General features: G+C 40.0%; 1 protein-coding gene across 1 annotated transcript; it reads left to right on the top strand.

Moving 5' to 3' along the window:
• The first annotated feature begins 699 nt into the window (after window positions 1–699).
• On the top strand, window positions 700–10,798 carry LOC111229204 (protein transport protein Sec23A). Its single transcript, XM_022755427.1, has 19 exons — window positions 700–872; window positions 2,725–2,952; window positions 3,274–3,331; window positions 3,484–3,570; window positions 4,083–4,319; window positions 4,524–4,606; window positions 4,777–4,921; window positions 6,232–6,390; window positions 6,537–6,652; window positions 6,759–6,882; window positions 6,995–7,075; window positions 7,191–7,280; window positions 7,524–7,630; window positions 8,031–8,184; window positions 8,394–8,471; window positions 8,718–8,879; window positions 9,037–9,123; window positions 9,251–9,472; window positions 10,168–10,798. The coding sequence occupies exons 2-19, from the start codon at window positions 2,732–2,734 to the stop codon at window positions 10,255–10,257; spliced, it is 2,301 nt and encodes a 766-aa protein (XP_022611148.1). The 5' UTR covers window positions 700–872; window positions 2,725–2,731; the 3' UTR covers window positions 10,258–10,798.
• Window positions 10,799–15,820: the final 5,022 nt, after the last annotated feature.

The following is a 15,820-nucleotide window of genomic DNA, read 5'->3' as shown; positions in this document are numbered from 1 at the left end:
TATGGGCTGTATATTACGTCATAACTTTTGTATGTAAAATCAGAATATGCGGACTTAATTGATCTGAAGCTTGATTATTAATTATTGAGATTAATTACATTACAACCAAATACTTGAATTTTTGATCAAACATCCATGAGGACGCATTGGCTAGGCTACTCCAGTAGACACTATGGGAAGCACATGGCAACAAATACAAAAATCTTAATTATTCATAATTACAATAATGTCCATTATTTTATATAACTATATAAAATAGTGGACATTTTTATATAACTATATAAAATTATATATATAACTATTAAGAATAACTTTCAAATGATTGTAAAGTAGGGGTAAAATATTCCCCTCTAAGATGTAGTGGAATAGAAATATCCAGATAATGTAGCTCAAAATTGTAGGGCTTCATAAGTAAACTATGGGAAATGTATATTTCCTGCTTTGATGTCTATCAATGGTCAAAGGACACACAATTAACAGGTATAAATGACCTCTTTATACTGTCGGTAACGTAAAAAAAAACAAAACAAAAAAAAAGTACCAAATCTAGTCTAATCAGAGGTTATCAAACCATAGTGGTGTGACTGCTACTACAAATCCCGTAAACGTCATTTCCCATAGTCACCCTCTTCTTCTGCGTACGAAGAGCACGCCCTAGTGACACAATGGAGAGAAGAGCCAATAGGAGACGACTGAACTTAGAGTAACACGTCATTCTAGTAAAGTGCAGAAGCCGGCTGATAGGGAGCGATCCCCTCATCGTCGTCTTTCTGTGCCCCTGAACACCCGTTGGCTTATTACCTCCAAATGCTGTAACTTCTTTTGAATACAAAGAACTCTTGTGTAAAACTGAGGCGAACCTGACATACAAGGTAAGCACTCAACTTAATTTTTCTCGAAAGAAGGCCGACCGTCTTTCTGCTCCATTGACGAAGGGACAGGAAGTGGGTTAATGCTACATTCCGTTAGCTAACCCACCGGTAGCTGTACAACGTAGCGTTAGCATCAAGAGGTTTGAGTGACAGAGCAGCGTAGAGACAACTGACAACGACGATTAACAAAGTCACGTTTTGTGAATCGGTTTCGTTTTCAATGCGGGAGTACACACAGTGAAAAATATAATTTAATATTTGAAGATTTCAGAGCAGAAATGCTGTTCAAGACAGATACCAACCTCCAGGGTGCATATATGATGATACGTGGCCTATAGCCGGTGTTGTAGAGTAGTAGGTTATCAGGTTTTCTCTACTGTATAAATTTTTTTTAAATAGTGAAGCCTTGCTATGACTAAAGAAATTCACAAGGTTTCCGTAGAGTGTGAAAAGGGGGAAATTCATTTATTTCATGAAATACCGACATTAATATTAGTACCACACCTTCTTCATTGGAAATAGCCAGACAAAGGTCACATTCCGTCATAAAACACTAGAAATAGTGCAGCAGGTAATCGTGTTTTATTTTCCATGAAACATTATAAGGTGTTGTCTTAATGTTGCTTGTTTGGTGCGACCATTACTACACAACTCAAAGATGTTCAATGTACTATGACATAAGACGTAGAGAAGAAGCAACATTGCTGAAGAAGCTGGAACTGCTGGGAAATAATTGTTGTTTTTGATGAAAAATTATGTAACTGATTAATCAATTATCAAAGTATTTTCTGATTATTATTCTTCTGTTGATAGACTAATCAACCACTATTTGTTTCAGCTCTGTGTATATGCGTTACTTGTTTGGCTTTAATGGTTTTTTAACTACTGAGAGATTCAGTTCCTCTTATCACAAACCAGGCAACTGTCACCTACAATGTCTAATTTCTGTCATATTTACTTATTTACTTGAAATAAATCCACAATATTGAACATTTTAGAGCTGAAATTATCACGTTATTTCCACAGAAAATTCATCACCAACTGATTCCCAACATATCCTAGTTCCAGCTTCTAAACTGTGGAAATTTTCAGCCTTCTCTTTATTATGTGACAGTAAACTGAATATCTTTGGATTGTGAACTGCTTATCAGACAGAACAAATCAATTGAAGATACCACTTTGGAGTCTAGGAAATTGTGAAATATCCCTCACGATGACCACATTTTCATATACTGACTGAAAGATTAGTTGGTTAACTGAAGAAACAATTGGTAGGTCAATAAAAAATTGTTAGTTGTTGCGGTCATACCTGGTGCATAGTTGTTTGGGCTATAGTAGGTTACACTGCATTTTACACCTAGCTGACAAGAAGAGATTTACACTTTTGTTTTTGTTGTCGCTACAAATTCTGCCTGTAATTTGTCGTAAGTAGTGTTGTACTGCGTCCTCTAATAATGGTGAGAAAGAGGGAGAGTGTACAGTTGCTACAACAGGATCCTTGGTGATACTTTCCTAAATGTGTTGTTGATGTATCACTAACACGTGCCAACAAAGGTGGAGCCCGTGAAGAACACTGTGAATCCTCTGCACTGTTCTCTTCATCAAAACCCACTGGTCAGGTTTCCCGATGACACATTAGTGCGTCATGCTTTCGAACATCCGTGTCTTATTTTAGCATAGGAGAGAAGGGAGCACCTGTATAAAGACCAGGTGTTCATTGCAACCAGTGTGAGAGGTTAAAGTTAAACAGACACAAGCAGGAACTAGTGTAGACAGTCAGTGTCAAAGACAGTACACCTAGTTCTTCCATCAGGCCAACAACCTCACCTGTGGTGCTCTTTCTCCATTGAAGCTAGGTGATGGCGACCTACCAGGAGTTCATCCAACAGAACGAAGACAGGGATGGGGTGAGGTTCAGCTGGAACCTATGGCCTTCCAGCCGTCTGGAAGCCACCAGGCTCGTGGTCCCCGTCTCCTGCCTCTTCACACCCATCAAGGAGAGGCCTGACCTGCCGCCGGTCCAATACGAACCAGTTCTGTGCAGCCGGTCCAACTGCAAGGCGGTGCTTAATCCACTATGGTGAGTCAAACAGAAAAACTATGGCAGTATGGCCATGCTTACACATAGAGCTATATGTGTTTGAATGCATTTTTCAGCTGCACCAACAGAAAAAAGCCTTTATTTTGACTCTAGTATAATTGAGCTTTCTTCTTTTACATGGGAATTGTTTTTAACCATCTATGTGTAACTGTCCTTTTCCAGCTGTGTTCTTGAGCTGTGCATTTGGAAATGCTGATGTGTTAAAAATACAGGGTGTGGTGGTGCAGGCCAGTGTCAGTCACAGGCACATTCCTGCCAATTTGATGTGAATCTTAATTATTTTGATCCTTGTTTTTACAGTCAAGTCGACTTCAGAGCAAAAATATGGGCATGCAACTTCTGCTTTCAGAGAAACCCAGTAAGTACTGATGTTCACAGCAAGATTTGCTCCTGGTGCCTCTGTTTATTATTGATTGTTGTCTGAACTTATATGAGCCTGAATAACTTAACGTGGAGGAGCTACATTCCTTTATCACGGTGGTTAATCTGGTTTTCTCTTTGTCTCTGCAGTTCCCTCCCTCTTACGCAGGCATATCTGAAGTGAACCAGCCAGCTGAACTCATGCCACAGTTTTCTACTATTGAGTACATAGTACAGGTAAATACTACAAACACACGTGCACTCTGACCTCAGACCTGTGCATGTACTGAAGATGTACTGTGCAAAGGTGAATATTAACAATTTCCAGCAGTAACCTTAAAGGTAGAGAGTTCTTATTTTAATTTTAATTTTTATGCCTTGGATTTAATCAGTGAGTGACAGAGGTGTACTGTAATCATGTGGTGTTTTGATAAGTTAAATTATACAGTAGGCTATTGTAGCTAACAAGTGTAACGTCATAAATAATGCATAAGGTTTTCAAAAGTAATATGAGCTGCTGATGATCATATAGTGTCTCTGCATTTGCAAATATTTTAGAAACGTACATTCAGCAAACAACAAACCAAACATGAATTCTGCCTTTTGTTCTCCATTTCTTTGTGTAACAAGAATAAAAAAATCAAACTATGAATTAACAATTACCAGTCCTCGCTGAATATGATGTAAGTGTGCGGAAATGAGACTTATGATTTCACCAGTCTGAATCTTCCTGTGCTGCTTCTTTACAGCGTGGACCTTCAGCTCCTCTGATCTTCCTCTATGTGGTGGACACATGTTTGGAAGAGGAGGACCTTCAGGCCCTCAAGGAGTCCCTGCAGATGTCCCTGAGCCTGCTGCCACCCAACGCCCTGGTGGGTCTAATCACATTCGGACGCATGGTTCAGGTTCACGAGCTCAGCTGTGAGGGGATTGCCAAGAGCTACGTGTTCAGGGGCACCAAGGACCTGTCCTCCAAACAGATCCAGGTGGGTTGGGCCAAATGCATTAGGAATCAGATGAATGAGAAAAATAATTTGGGTATCTGGTCACAAATTCTGAATGGCTCTAAGTCATCTTGAGATTGCCTTCTGTATTCTTCCAGGAAATGTGTGGTTTTGAAATTTGTAGCTGTTGTGAAAACTCTCTGTGCAACTTAATAATATGTGTGTTTTTCTTCATGTGTGTTTCAGGAGATGCTGGGTTTAATGAAACCAGCAGCATCAGCACAGCAAGGTCGCCCAATGGCCCCTCAGGATTCTGCAGCCTCCTGCAGGTATAGAGAAGTAGTAGCACTTCTAATGTGTCTATTAATGGTAGCTGTTTGTTTTTCTTGTCTAACGTGTGTGTGTGTGTGTGTGTGTTTGTTCGTTTGTTCGTTTGTTCATTTGTTCATTTGTTCGTTTGTTTGTTTGTTCGTTTGTTTGTTTGTTCATTCATATCCAGGTTCCTTCAGCCTGTGCACCGAGTCGATATGAATCTGACGGACTTGCTTGGTGAGCTTCAGAGAGACCCGTGGCCTGTCCCTCAGGGCAAACGTCCACTACGCTCCACTGGTGTGGCACTGTCTGTTGCTGTTGGTCTGCTGGAGGTACAGTGCCCACACAGAAAAATAAATGATACTGTACATAAAGTGAATACAGATAATACTGGACTGTGAATATGCTGTACCTGTTAACCTGGTCATAAACACACACACAAAGGAAATAGCATAGTCATTCATTGAGGTGCTTCACAGTGTTCTAAACTTTAGCCTCCTTAAGATCATCATGCCATATGTAGCTGTTCTCGAACACACACACACACACACACACACACACACACACACACACAGACAGATAATTATCTGCTAAAGGAACAGTACATGTGTTTTGTCAGTTCAAAGGCTAGTTCCTTGTTTGCCTTCTGTCTTTTCTCTCCACCATCATTATCCTCTCTTCTTCTCCTGGTAATCTGTGTGGTTATATAACTGATATATAACAGATCATTCCCCTGTTGTACTCTCCTTCAGCAGATAGGAAATTAGGCCTGATTTGGAAAAAAAAAAAAAATTTGATTAGAATAGATTTGTCAAGATGCATTTGACTTGATGAATGGTTGTATTACATACAAACCACGACCGCAAAAAGCAGTTGGGATCCACTATCAGCAGGCTTATTTGTTTAATCGTTCTCCGTGAATGAGTACACTTTATAAATGAATCAGTGTTTACGTAGAACTTGCTATCAAATGTTACATTACATTTAAAGCTCAGTTAACAGCTTTGTGACTCTGTGGCCTCTTTCCTAATGTATCATTGTGTCTTGGACTCTTGCACTGTGGACTTTGGTTGAAGTGTTGGCTGTCAGGTTTGCCCTTTACTGAAACTTTATACATACATTCACTGAAGCTGGGTTTGGCTTTTTCTAGTTCAGTGTGAAAAACAGCATTGTTAGAATGAAAAATCATTTCAAATGACTGAATGAATAAAACATTTCTGTAATATAATTAAATATGTCCGTATTCAGTGTGATCCAACTCATTTCAGTTTTTTATTTAGCTTTAAAAGTTTCTATTATGGATTACTGAGGCATTATCTGTAGATGTGATCCTGTCTCATTTCATAAAGCCAATGAAGTATCTTCACGACAAAATTTGAGATCTAGGTAAATTGTCCATTCATGCTTATTATCCACAGCCTAAAAACAGGGATTGTGCTACAGGACAAAACTGACTGAGGGATGATTTTTACCCATGGAAGCACCAGTTTATGAGCAGTGCAGATGTGCAGCAGGGGAATCAGTTTAAAGTGCAAAGTTGGCACTTTAAACTGACTACTTTGTGTCTTAGAGTAAAAAAGTGTTAAATTGTAAGAACAGTTACAATGGTACTTAACCAAATTCTTCTTCTCCTCACCCACAGGGTACATTCCCCAACACAGGGGCTCGTGTGATGCTGTTCATCGGAGGGCCCCCCACCCAGGGCCCTGGTATGGTGGTGGGCGATGAGCTGAAAACCCCCATCCGCTCCTGGCATGACATACAGAAGGACAACGCTCGCCACCTGAAGAAAGCCACTAAGGTGAACAATTATGTGCATGTCCCTTTCATACAAGATGAATTATAAAAATGTTCCTTTTGTCATTATGAATCCATTTCTTACACCATTTACTAAAGGTATGCTCACTGACATAAAATTGTCTTCTGTCTGTTTCTTGTATCGCACAGTATTATGAAGCCTTGGCCAACCGTTCAGCTGTAAACGGCCACAGTATTGACATCTACGCCTGTGCCCTGGACCAGACTGGACTGCTGGAGATGAAGTGCTTATCTAATCTCACCGGGTGCGTCAGCCTTTATTGTTTAATTGGTTGAGGGTGTGAAATTACATTGTGTGTCTCTTTTGAGCATAGTTTAGCATCCTAATAATTAGTTGTGCTTTGTTATCAGGGGCCACATTGTGATGGGAGACTCCTTCAATACCTCCCTGTTCAAGCAAACCTTCCAGAGAGTCTTTAGTAAAGACTACAATGGAGACTTCCGCATGGCCTTTGGAGGTGTCTTGGAAGTCAAGGTAAAGAAGCAATTTACCATCATAGTAACTTGACCTTACTTGCTGTATTTGAGCATTTAATGTTAAGTTGTTGAAGTTGAATTTATGTATTGTCTTTTTTCTGTCTGTGTAGACATCAAGGGAGCTAAAGGTTTGCGGGGCCATTGGACCGTGTGTTTCGCTCAACTCCAAAGGTTCCTGCGTTTCAGAGAATGTGGGTCACTGCCCCAGATAAAACTGGGAGATTCAGATTCTTTATTCTCACAATAGGTAATCTGAGAACTGTTTTTTACCGGCATTCATCACGGTATGTTCTCTGCTTTTTGTAGGAGATGGGTATCGGTGGCACCACCCAGTGGAAAGTGTGCAGTCTCAACCCCTCCACCACTCTGGGCATGTATTTTGAAGTGGTGAATCAGGTAAAGGACCCTGACTTGAACCTTAGTTTTTGAGTTGACAGGATTACTGTGTGCTGTTGGAAGTACAGTCGCTAATCACATCAAACAATTGCAAAGCTGTGATGAAGCCTTTGTTTAGTAAAACTGTACAAACAAAGGCTTTTTGTGTGGTTTCTTGTGTGTGGTCACTGGTTCAGCTCATGCAATAGAGGACTGATTGTCAACTGCTGTCTTACTTTCTTCACTGTGTGTTTGTCTGTCTAGCACAATGCGCCAGTCCCACAGGGTGGCCGAGGGGCGATCCAGTTTGTAACCCAGTACCAGCACTCCAACACACAGAGGAGGATACGGGTCACCACCATAGCCAGGAAGTAAGACTCTGGTTTTACTGTTTATATAGATACTGTCTAGTGATTTATGACAGGCAAGACTATACCTAAAACTGTATTATATTCTTCATGCACAATCTACAAGCTAGTTCCTTTTGCTGTCAGGAGTTACTATTCCTTTTATTAAGTGCAAGTTAGTGTAATAATGAGCCTGGCATTTAGTCAAGAAAGTGACAGCTAGAATCAATATTAGCCTCACTAGAAAGGATATTTACATTCCCGCATTTTAGGATGACGCCTTCAGATACCTGTGTGCATGTGCGTCATTCACACCACACCCATGCTCACCTGCACCTCTGTGGTTTCTCTTCTCCTGCTTTCCTCCCTCTCTCTCTCTCTCTCTCTCACTGTCTTCTTTTCTTTCTTTTTGTCCCTACCCAAGCTGGGCAGATGCGCAGTCTCAGATTCAGCACATCGAGTCGTCATTCGACCAAGAAGCGGCTGCCGTGCTCATGGCTCGTCTGGGAGTCTTCAGAGCCGAATCAGAGGAGGGACCGGATGTCCTGCGTTGGCTCGACAGGCAGCTCATCCGCCTGGTGAGTGAAACTCCCACACAGAGACTTCTCCCTTGTTTGTACTTTGTGGTGACAGGAACAGTTTATAGTTGGCATAGTTGGTTAGGATTTTGCAGTATAAATAGTTTTGTTCTGGGATTGTTCATGTATTGTGTCATTGCTGTATGATGTAAGGTTTATTCTGTGGTATGTTCAGTGTCTAAACAATGTTTTGCCTCTCTTGGTTACAGTGTCAAAAGTTTGGCCAGTTCAATAAAGATGATCCTTCATCCTTCAAACTGTCAGAGTCTCTGTCCCTGTACCCACAGGTACTGCATCCTAGTGGAAATGCATGAATGTGAATCTGTAAAGACAAATTTGAATAGTAAAATTTTATTTTGTAGTCATTATCAGTCTGATTTAAAATGTGATTTAAATTGTAATTATAACAGTGCTTCGAATTTTAATTGATTTGTATTATGATTGTTTGTTTTGGCACATTTTTTAGAACACGACTGATTATTTATTTTAATGACTTTATTAAAAATTATTATTCCTTTCCCGTTCTCCTGCAGTTTATGTTCCACCTGCGGCGGTCGCCCTTCCTGCAGGTGTTCAACAACAGCCCAGATGAGTCGTCCTATTACAGGCACCACTTCGTCAGGCAGGACCTCACCCAGTCCCTGATCATGGTCCAGCCCATCCTCTACTCATATTCCTTCCATGGACCACCAGAGGTCAGCCTCACACCCTCCACAACACTGTCATCAATGTTGGAATAGTCTAACTTTCCTTTTTTCGAAACTTCCCCACAATGTCTCTGTATGAAATGTTTGCTAATGTTGGTGCTTGAAATTTTCTGAAATGTGTCCTGGATGTATTTGCTCTTCACAGCCTGTGCTCCTGGACAGCAGCAGTATCCTGCCAGATCGAATCCTGCTGATGGACACCTTCTTCCAGCTGGTCATCTACCATGGAGAGGTGAGACAGCAGACCCCTGACTAATAATGCATCTAATCATTTAGATTACCAGCAGATCAGGCTAAACAAATCATTTGGTGATACAGCAGTCATTTCTTAATACTAACACGTTCCTCTTTATTTCCAGACCATAGCCCAGTGGCGAAAGGCAGGCTACCAGGAAATGGCAGAGTATGAGAACTTCAAACAGCTGCTGCAGGCTCCTTTGGACGACGCCCAGGAGATCCTGCAGACGCGCTTCCCCATGCCACGCTACATCGACACAGAGCACGGAGGCTCACAGGCTCGCTTCCTCCTCTCCAAGGTCAACCCATCACAGACCCACAACAACCTCTACGCCTGGGGACAGGTACAGTACAGCTACAGCTTACTATTGTTGTGTAGATTGCTTTTAGTGGTCAGATTATTAATTAATTATTTGGGGTTTTTTTTTAGTTTACTGAATGTAAAGTTGCTTTTAAATATGTAAAGGTATAAAATTTTCTCCAGATAATCTAAATATGATCAGATTCAGTGGATTGTCATTTGCCTGGCTCGTTTTACCACTTCAGTGGGCTGAGGTTATGTACAACCTCCCACAGAGCTCTAATAACCACATATAAGTAAGAAACAATGTGTAACAGTTTCAGGAAGGTCTCATTTCCTCTGTCCATTCATCCATATCAAAACCTCAAAATCCCTGGATTGTCTGAATCCTGGATGAAAAACAATCTGCTCTGACAACTCGGAAGATTTAAAGTCAAACTGTCAGCAAACACAGGTCAGAGGTTAGCTAACCTCTGATTGTAAATGAGAAAGATTGAAAGCTGAAAATAGCATTAATCTAAAGTCAAGGAAGAGCTGAACCATAACCTGCAAATACATCTCTGGCAGTCTGAAAATGAGATTATCAAGAGAACAAGGTTTTGCATAAACTAATCTTAGTGTTAAATGTGTTTGATTCAATAAAGTGATCATCAGATTAGAGTTATGTCATGGAAAGATATGTTTGTAAAGTGAGTAAATCACTCAACCTTCACTATTTTTGTCCCACTGCATGAACAGGAGACAGGAGCCCCGATCCTTACTGATGACGTCAGCCTGCAGGTCTTTATGGACCACTTGAAGAAACTGGCAGTTTCCAGCTCTGCGTAGATGTCTCTATTTCACCACAACGAAAGGAGTGATATGACATTCCTGTTCTGACATTGCGATCCATTAACATTTCCCCTGTTTTTGTAAAGGAGCCAAACCCAGAGAGTCTACTGTATGTGCTTGCTTGATTTTTATACAGTGCTCTTTCATATGTGACATTTCCATGACATAAAAGGAGCAGAAAAAGGGAGAGAATATCACATTCCTAATAAGAAAACAAGTGTCACTTCCACTCGTGTTCTTTAACCTGTTATTTATAAGAAGTGGCTCCAATACTCTGGAACCAGACTGTCCTCATGAAAGCAATATCATCTCTATTTCTACTATGTATTTGATATCACCTCTGACTTGCAGATTGATTAGACTAATAATTTAATTTGTTTTCTTTTTGTTTGTTTATCCTAAAATGTGTATCTACTGCATCAGACTTGGTTGAAGGTGCTGTTTAATAGGACACTTACACGTATTTGCTTTGTCTATAGCTAAAGATGACATGTCTAGACTTTTTCTCGTAAATAAATTATAATAGTGGACCTCCTAATGCTGGTTGAGAAATGTTCACACACAGGGCTTATCGATCTTCACACTGATGCTTTGTTAATCACAGTTTGACAAAAAAAATCCTACATGGATTATAAGTTAAGTGTTTTCCAAGAAAATTCCCTCTGAATAATGAGGATTAATGTTCTGAAGAATGGAAGTCAATCACATCAACTGAACTGAGACTGACACTGATTTCGATGACGAACATTGACATTTATTTTTAACCTAAACTTCACAGGGCGGTCTATAGTTTAGTCCACTGATCCCGTCTTGTTCACCATCTGGTATTTTGCACCTGATGACTGCCCAAGTGTCTTTGTAATCAAACTTTAATATACTGTGCGACTGTATAAAAGAGACAGTTGTGTGATTTAGATCCTGTCTGGATTCTTAATGCTGTCCATATACATAAAAAAAAAAAAAAAAACAGGAAACATATTCTGTCTGCGTTGTCTGTCCTTGCACTAACATGCACATCCCATTTGCAAGACCTTTTTCTTTAAGGCCACTGTATATTTGAATGATTTGAATTTTGAAGCACACATACAACAGAGGTCCATTCGGCTGAGGTGTAAAAAAAAAAAAAAAAAAAAAAAAAAAAAGAGTGAATTTTCACATGGAAGTCAGAGGTTACCAGAGATGCTCAGTTCAACCACCAAGCATGTCTCGCAGCAGAAGGATGGGCCTCACTTTCATTGTCTACTGTTGCAGATTTTAATGATTTCGTGCCAGTGTGTGTGAGAGAATGGCACACAGCATGTTGCTACAACAGTAGGTGACATGTCTTCTGTGAAGATTGGAAGCAACACTCTCCCTAAACAATTGTCTTTTTCTCATTCGTCACTACTGTACATAAAACCCACATGACATGCAATCCCAATCATAAAACCACTCTCACACCATCTACTGTCACTCTAAGCTGATTTCAGAGCACCCAGACAGTATGATTTCGAGGATCAGTGAACGGCAGATTATGAAGACTAATCCGTTGGGGCTATCTGTTTAGAGGCAAATTCTACTCTTAGCAGCTTTATGCGGAAGTTGCTGCTGAAAAACAAATGAAGTCTGTGTCTATCAAGAGCTTAGGCCTCACAATGTTGCACTCACAAGCCACATATGCTCCAAAGGTATTCAAGGCCAAATAAAAAGAGGCAATACAATGGTTCTTAATCTCTTTTGACATGGATACTTATGCACAATACCAAAAGCTCCTTTTTTTATCCATGCATTTTTTAGTTGGGAGTGGTGCTGCTGTGTGTGATTTGAGGCCATACTATTCATGGATATGGAATGATCCCATAAAGAGAGCATAATCATATCCTCATTTTAATCTGTGTGACTATATGCTTGGCCATCTTTATGCATGCAAAGGCTGCAGCTGTGCATGTTCCATGATATTCAGGGGAACAAAAGAACATTAAAAAATTCTCTGAACCCGCTATTTGTATTTTCTTCAGTGATCACCCATGATGCTCATGTCCATGTGATTCCCAGGCTTAGGCAAAGCTGGAAGGAAATGTGTCATCTTATTATCTCCTATCAAATCCTAACAGATCAGTTCTAGTCCAGCAGCCAGAGAAATCCATTCTGGCTTCTGTCCCGGAAAAACTTATATAAGATTTCTATATAGAATATGTCATAGCATGTTTATATAACTACAACTGACACAATACTGTGACATACCATAAATAATGCAGCTCTGTTTATCTCTGTGATTACAATTATAGAGCCTAAAACCAAAGTTTTAGACCAAAATCTCACTACAGACATGAGTTAATAGTCACTTTAAAGTTGGAGTCTTGTTTCCGACCATCTGATGAATGTAGGTCCAATAATCACTCTCATTTCAGATCTACTTTGGGCTCCACTAACCCTAAAGCTGCTACATGTTTGACTTTCTTCAGCAGTTAATCTATAACTGCGTCTGTCTGGTGTTTGGCCCAAAGCAAATAGCATACAGTTAAAACTCTTTTGTCAAAATCAGCAGTGAAAGTGAAGCAAAGCATGCAGACAGGAAAACCCAAATAATGAGTTGAAAAAGACTAAAAGGCTCCATAGAACTGAAGGGGAACCGTGTTTTCATCATAAGAGCAACTCCTTTCACACTTTACATAATATCCAGTGTTTTTATAAAAATATTGATTTACTGGTAGCTAATGAGATTAGCATAGAGGTCATTAAAGCTGCACTAAGTTTTAATTTTCAATAAGTATCCTGACTGCTGAGATTTATGTCAACTATAGTCGTCAGTCCAAATTCTCAGGACGGCCTGTAGACAGTGTTGTAGTGTTGTAAATGAAACATGGATATGTTTTTTTGACAGTTGTTCTGTCAGAGAAATGCCCGACCTTATCAACAACTTTCAAAAAAGACCCGCACATTCTTAACCAGATGTGCAGTGTTTAGACATCCTGTAAGCTTTGGCCTATTGGTAAGACTTGGACCTTAACAAGTCAACAACTGGCAGATTGGCAAGATTATAACTTCAAAAAAAAATGATCATAATCTACTCTACCTATTGCAGCACCAAAGTCTAGAAGTACCCGTAAAGGTAATTTCATGCATTTAAATATGTTCTGATATAATTTAGTGTTTCCTTTTTAGCATGCGAGGACCTACAGACCACAGTATCCCACGATTCTGCTGGTGAGCAACAGAAGTCATATGTTGCTCCCACATTTAATCTCTCCAGATTCACACAAATCGTCTGAAACTCACATTAAATGTATCCTCGGGTAGTTTGTGTTGTGTACTTAGCAGAACTGCTTCTTCTAAAATTTTTGCAAACTAAATTACTCTCTCCGCTATAGGCTGTGGTGGGTGCGTGAACATTCATTTCCGCACACTGCAGCAAAGGACTTAAAGTGTGTTAACTTGAGAGCAGGGATTAACTTCCTGTTATTACCACAAACCAAGGAGACAGCCTATCACCATCCACATGGACGTCATAAGCAGTGCTTACCAGGCTGTAGCCATGTATTCTGACTTCCAATATGCTGCTGATAATCAATAAGACTCCTGTTAGCTGTTGGCACGATCACCATTAGGTGATTTGAGGTCAGAGAGCACCTTTTGAAGCTGTGAGATGTACAGAAGTGTTTATTGACAGAGTGGGGAGTGTTGAGTTGATCCTACAGTGTTTCAGTGGGTCTTCTGCTGGAATATTTTCAACCATTATCAGCAGTTCATCAAATTTGTTATTTTTGTGCATATAAGCCTGTATAATATAGAACATGATATCTGAAGTGGAAGATTTAATCCTGCATAATGCGTGTTTATCTTTGACTCCTCGATGCCCTTTATGTACAACACCCTGCCAAGGTGGTAATTACCTGCCGTATCACCAGCAGCTTGTTCAGCAGTATTTGGGGCATTTTGGTGAAGAGCCTTGGCCTGATTTGTCAGTTTTCAGAGTCATGTTGTAGTGCGGCTAAGCCTCTGGGGCTGCACACGAAGGCACTCTGCTGAGGTAACAGAGATGTCAGGCCTATCTGGCCTCATCTTGGCATGTAAACACTGTTTGCCAAGAGGCTCAAACAATTTGTATTTATAGCTCATTCTCACACGAAGAATCACAGTACTCATGGAAAAGGTCTTTGAAATGCCAACACTTGTGTTGTCTCTGTGTTCCAGCACAGTTCAGATTAGGGGGGCATTCACTGCAGACTCTCAGCATTGTGGAATCATCTTGACTTGTCACAGTGTAGAACAACAGAGCACCATCACTCTGGTCAGGAGCAGGAGGTCTCCATGACCTCCTTTTGAACGAGGCAGAACACGGGTCATCTTATTTGAAAACGGAAACAACTCTCAGGAATGAAGGCGAGGACTAAACAGAAAAACCACAACTGCTGTTTGGAATTTAACAAGGAATAACTGAACATTTTATTTCATTTTATCGATAAATATGCATTTGTTCTGAAGATGTTTAGACTTTCTGCATAATCCAGAATAATAGTCAAAATGCTGGATTAACTCAAAATCAAAGTCAAAATCAAAATGGGAAATTAAAACTTTACACATACAAAGTCAGTCAAGCAGTTTGTGTGGGATATACATTCCTCCAATCTTTAGGTTACTTATATTCACAAATATTTACCACTATATAGGCCCCAAATTTCAAGGAAGCCCATGATACTATCTATACTAGCCCTTGTTACACTAATATACTAGATGGTTAGTTAATCCTTTATTGATGTATCACATTAAGGAGCATTGCATTTGAAAACAAGATGCACTCTCACCCAACACAAAACACTGGAAACACTATTAATGAAATATAACACAAAAAGTTGCAGTACAAGCAATGGTATTTTTGCAAACAGATTTTCTATAGAAATTACTCACGCTGATGATGTCATCAGGTTCATCATGAGACTGAACTGGAGAATTAAACATTTTTTAACAGAAAGCCTGTAAAATTGGAGGTGTGGTGTTCCATACAGTCTATGGGTGGGCATATGGAATGCAGAAAGTCGCTATTGAGTTGCATTATAGGAGATGTAGGAGCCAGCTAGAGTCTGACCTTCATTAGGAACAAAAAGTCATGATATCTGGACATCTGCTGCGCCAATTATCTTTTAAATTTGTCCCTGTGAGTTCAGCAACTTTAAGAAAACGTATCACATTAAATGTATTACTAAAATTGCTGGAGTATAAGGCCCTTTAATTTAATCATCCAGATTGAGCAGTTTTCTTAATTTCCAAAGTGGTGCAGTAAAATCTGTTTGAAAATATTCCTGCTGAGGTCTGTGAGCTATTTTATAAAAGTAGTAACTTTTGTCCCACACATTCCCAGGCTGATAATCGCTGCAAATGATAAATTGACTGTAAGGGATGGAGGGAGGGGGGCAGGAGAGAGAGAGAGAAAGAGAGAGAAAGAGAAAGAGAGAGAGAGAGAGAGAGAGAGAGCATCATAAGAAAATCCCACACTTGATGCAAACTGCTAGTCTCAAATCCTTTGACAACGTGACTTCCTATAGGCTGGACGCTCGTGGGGCACCGCGTGTGAAAGAGAAGA

The sequence above is a fragment of the Seriola dumerili genome, unplaced genomic scaffold (genome assembly GCF_002260705.1).
Source record: "Seriola dumerili isolate Sdu_G_001 unplaced genomic scaffold, Sdu_1.0 BDQW01000230.1, whole genome shotgun sequence".
Taxonomy (NCBI): domain Eukaryota; kingdom Metazoa; phylum Chordata; class Actinopteri; order Carangiformes; family Carangidae; genus Seriola; species Seriola dumerili.
The sequence above is the reverse complement of the archived record's forward strand: the minus strand, read 5'-3'. Positions and strand labels throughout refer to the sequence as shown.

Bases quoted from the DNA above. Each gene is read 5' to 3' on its own strand.
- LOC111229204 (XM_022755427.1), top strand. From the start codon at position 2,732: ATGGCGACCTACCAGGAGTTCATCCAACAGAACGAAGACAGGGATGGG. The intron at 2,953-3,273 runs GTGAGTCAAACA...TTGTTTTTACAG, and splicing joins GCGGTGCTTAATCCACTATG to TCAAGTCGACTTCAGAGCAA. The intron at 8,880-9,036 runs GTCAGCCTCACA...TGCTCTTCACAG, and splicing joins CCTTCCATGGACCACCAGAG to CCTGTGCTCCTGGACAGCAG.